General features: G+C 59.3%; 1 protein-coding gene across 1 annotated transcript; it reads right to left on the bottom strand.

The window, feature by feature from the left end:
* Window positions 1-246: 246 nt before the first annotated feature.
* LOC104507578 (bone morphogenetic protein 2-like) lies at window positions 247-2,808 on the bottom strand. Its single transcript, XM_010148907.1, has 5 exons — window positions 2,547-2,808; window positions 2,289-2,425; window positions 1,823-1,945; window positions 1,141-1,339; window positions 247-758 (listed from the first exon to the last, which is right to left on the bottom strand). The coding sequence occupies exons 1-5, from the start codon at window positions 2,806-2,808 to the stop codon at window positions 247-249; spliced, it is 1,233 nt and encodes a 410-aa protein (XP_010147209.1).
* Between the last annotated feature and the right edge of the window lie 218 nt (window positions 2,809-3,026).

Genomic DNA, 3,026 nt, shown 5'->3' with positions numbered 1-3,026 from the left:
GGACACTGTACAGGCGATTTCTGTCATATATTAGTGCTCTTGCTATATACATATATATAGTACAGCCTGTGGGAAGCCTCCACAGGGTCAAGGAAACTTGCACCCCACGCAGGGCACCCAAAAATGAAGCTGTTGCCCTGAGGCTGCCAAGTTGCGTGGGCTCATTCAGAGCTTGGCACTGAGCCTTCCTGGGCACTACCAGGGGTGATGCCACCCAGTGCAGAGCTGGGCAAGCCCTTGCTGTGCTCACCTTGCAAACCTTTTGCAGGGGGTTGCAGGGCAGAGACCCCTGCATAGGTGCTCCAGAGGGAGCCAGAGCAGCCTGTTTCTGCCTTCTGGCTCCTCCTGCCTTCGGTGCCAGCCGCAGCTCCCGGCCACCATGTCATCGTACTGCTTGAGGACCACGTTCTCATCATCGTCGAAGTAGAGCAGGTTGATGGAATAGAGTTTGTCGGGCACGCAGCAGGGGCTGCTGACGCCCTCACTCAGCTTGAGGGCGTTGATGATGGACTGCACGGTGGCGTGGTTTGTTGGCCGCATGTTCTCACCCAGTGGGAAGGGGCAGGAGCCCTTGCAGTGGTAGGCGTTGTACCCTCGCGGTGAGATGATCCAGCCAGACCAGCCAATCTCCTCGAAGTCCACAGATAAGGGATGCCTCTGGCACGGCTGGAGCCGGTCTAGCGAGCGTGTGCTGCGTGGCCCAGCCAATCTGGGCACTGGCATCCTGGCAGGCAGAATGGGAGCCTGAGGCTGTACATCTGCCAGAAATGAGAACCCAATGCCCTTAGCCATTGCATGAGCCTGGGAGGAGGGAGAAAGAATTGTAGGCCCCCTCCAGTTGCCCCTTCCTGCAGGTTTTGTCTGTGGCCATCTGGTGTAGCGAGACCTTTGGTCACAGCCTGTCACCAGCCCAGGCAGAGCCACAGGAGGTGACAGCCTCACAGCCCCATGGCCACACTCATCAGGGTGAGCAAAACCCAGACTTACACCTGCCCCCACGTGCAGACTAAGCCAGCAACAGAGACGGCCTCTCCCTCTGGCTGGAGAAGGAGCTTTGGACTTGAAGGGGCCCATGCCAATGCCCCACAGGTTAGGGGATGGTGGTACCAAGGGAGCTGTGCCGGGGCATGTGGGACCTACCTGGGAAGCCAGCCGTGGGCAGGGACGCTCCCCGGCGCCCGTCGTCTGTGAACAGGACCAACATAGGCTTCTTGCTCTCATGGTGGTCCCTCCCTGATGCAAACTGCAGTGGGGGAGGGTCAAGCGTGCTCCCGCTCAGGTCCTGGACTGTCACCAGCAAACCCTGGTTGCTGCTTTCATCTTCAGTCCAGTCATGAACCTGGGGAACCAAACCAGTGTCACCATGGCACCGCAGGCAGGACCCACCCCGCTGTCCCCACAGCAGATGCCAGGCCAGCAGACCCGCTGCACCGTCAGCAGTGCAGCAGCATGAACCGGGACCCCCCGCCACCACACTCCATCCCCCAGCCCTGGGCACTGTCCTGGCAGCTGTGGGAAGGGGCTGTGCCCAAGGAACAAGGCTGTGGCACAGGGAACATCGTGGCAGAAGCCAACACAAGTGTTACCTGCGGAGCAGTTGGACCTCTGTCAGGCAGGACAGAAAAGCCCCTCGGGGCTCCTCCCAGGGCTCTTACCCCCCTCCCAGAGGCTGTATCCCCCCCACGTTGCTGCAGAGAGTATGGACAGCAAATTGCATCAGAGCCCAGAAGGCTGCTGGGGGCAAAACAAGTTAAAAAAAGCTCCAGGATGCAAACCCCTGGGGTCCCCACTGTGCCACCCAAACGAGGGGAAAAGTGCTCACGGCCTGTGTGATGGCAAAGACCTCCCAGCCCGAGCCCTGCAGCGAAACGAGCCTGGCTGCCAGCAGCTTCTTCCCTCCGGGGGCGTCCGGCTCACTCTTCTCCAGCACTTGGTAGACGCTGACCTGGGGAAGGCAGCAAAGGATGGTCAGCACCAGTGGGTCCTGCCCGAGAGAAAAGACCCCAGACACAGGTACAGGGGGAAAAAAAGGTGGGAGATGGGATTTCTCAGCTTGGATTTGTCACAACCTGTGGGTGCTGCTGTGTGCACTAACCAGAGTGTTATTTAAGAAACCACCACGGTTAAATCATTGATATTCTCTGGGCAACACAGAGAGTTGAGTCATATGAATTGCATGGAGCCAGGCTGTGCTCCTGCTGCAGGTGAGTGACTGCAGTGGCATTCCCAGGCACAGGCTGGGGCACATCCCCATTCCCATCCCCATCCCATCCCTGTCCCCTCCTCACCTGGCAGAAGTGGTGCCTTTTGGGCCCGTCAGTGGCCCTCGGCCAGAGGCGGAAGAGATGCAGCTCTGCTGTCAGGATTTTCTCATTCTTGGCCACGCTGGAGATGATGAAGAAGAAACGCATCTTCTCGCTGTGAGCTGCAGGGAAGGACAGGTTGGGAAGTGGAGCCAAACCAGGGGCAGCCCCTCTACTGGCTACGCTTGGCCCTTTCCCACAGCCCCATCCCCAGCATTGCAGGGGGGCGACCCCTGTCCTTACTTTTATCTAAGAAGCTGCGGACCGTGTTGCCCTCCAGGATGCCGGGGTTCTTGGTGACACCATCCGCGTTGGCAACAGTGTTGAATAGATCCACCATGTACTGGGGCGGCTGCTTGAAGTGAGCGGGGGGGGGCGGTGGGTCTTCCATGCCAAAAACTTCCAAGAGCCTCTTCAGCGCCTCAGCCCGCTGGCTCGCCACACCAGCCGGACTCGGGCACGCCAGCTTGGCCAGGGCCAGCAGCAGCAGGACAATCCCCAGCATGGTGCTGCTATCCCTGCTCCAGCCTGACTCCTGCCTTCCCAGCGCTGCATTTATAACTCACTGGAAAGATGGAATGGAGTCAAATATGCACATGAGCCATCAGGAGGGTAAAGAGAGCTAATTGCCATGCTAACAAGGTGCGAAGCTGGGCTCCGGGGGCCCCCTGCACCAATTAGCCCCAGTACACAAGCGGCCGGGAGGACGGCTCACCCGGCGCT

This window comes from Eurypyga helias, unplaced genomic scaffold (assembly GCF_000690775.1).
Source record: "Eurypyga helias isolate BGI_N326 unplaced genomic scaffold, ASM69077v1 scaffold13363, whole genome shotgun sequence".
Taxonomy (NCBI): domain Eukaryota; kingdom Metazoa; phylum Chordata; class Aves; order Eurypygiformes; family Eurypygidae; genus Eurypyga; species Eurypyga helias.
The sequence above is the reverse complement of the archived record's forward strand: the minus strand, read 5'-3'. Positions and strand labels throughout refer to the sequence as shown.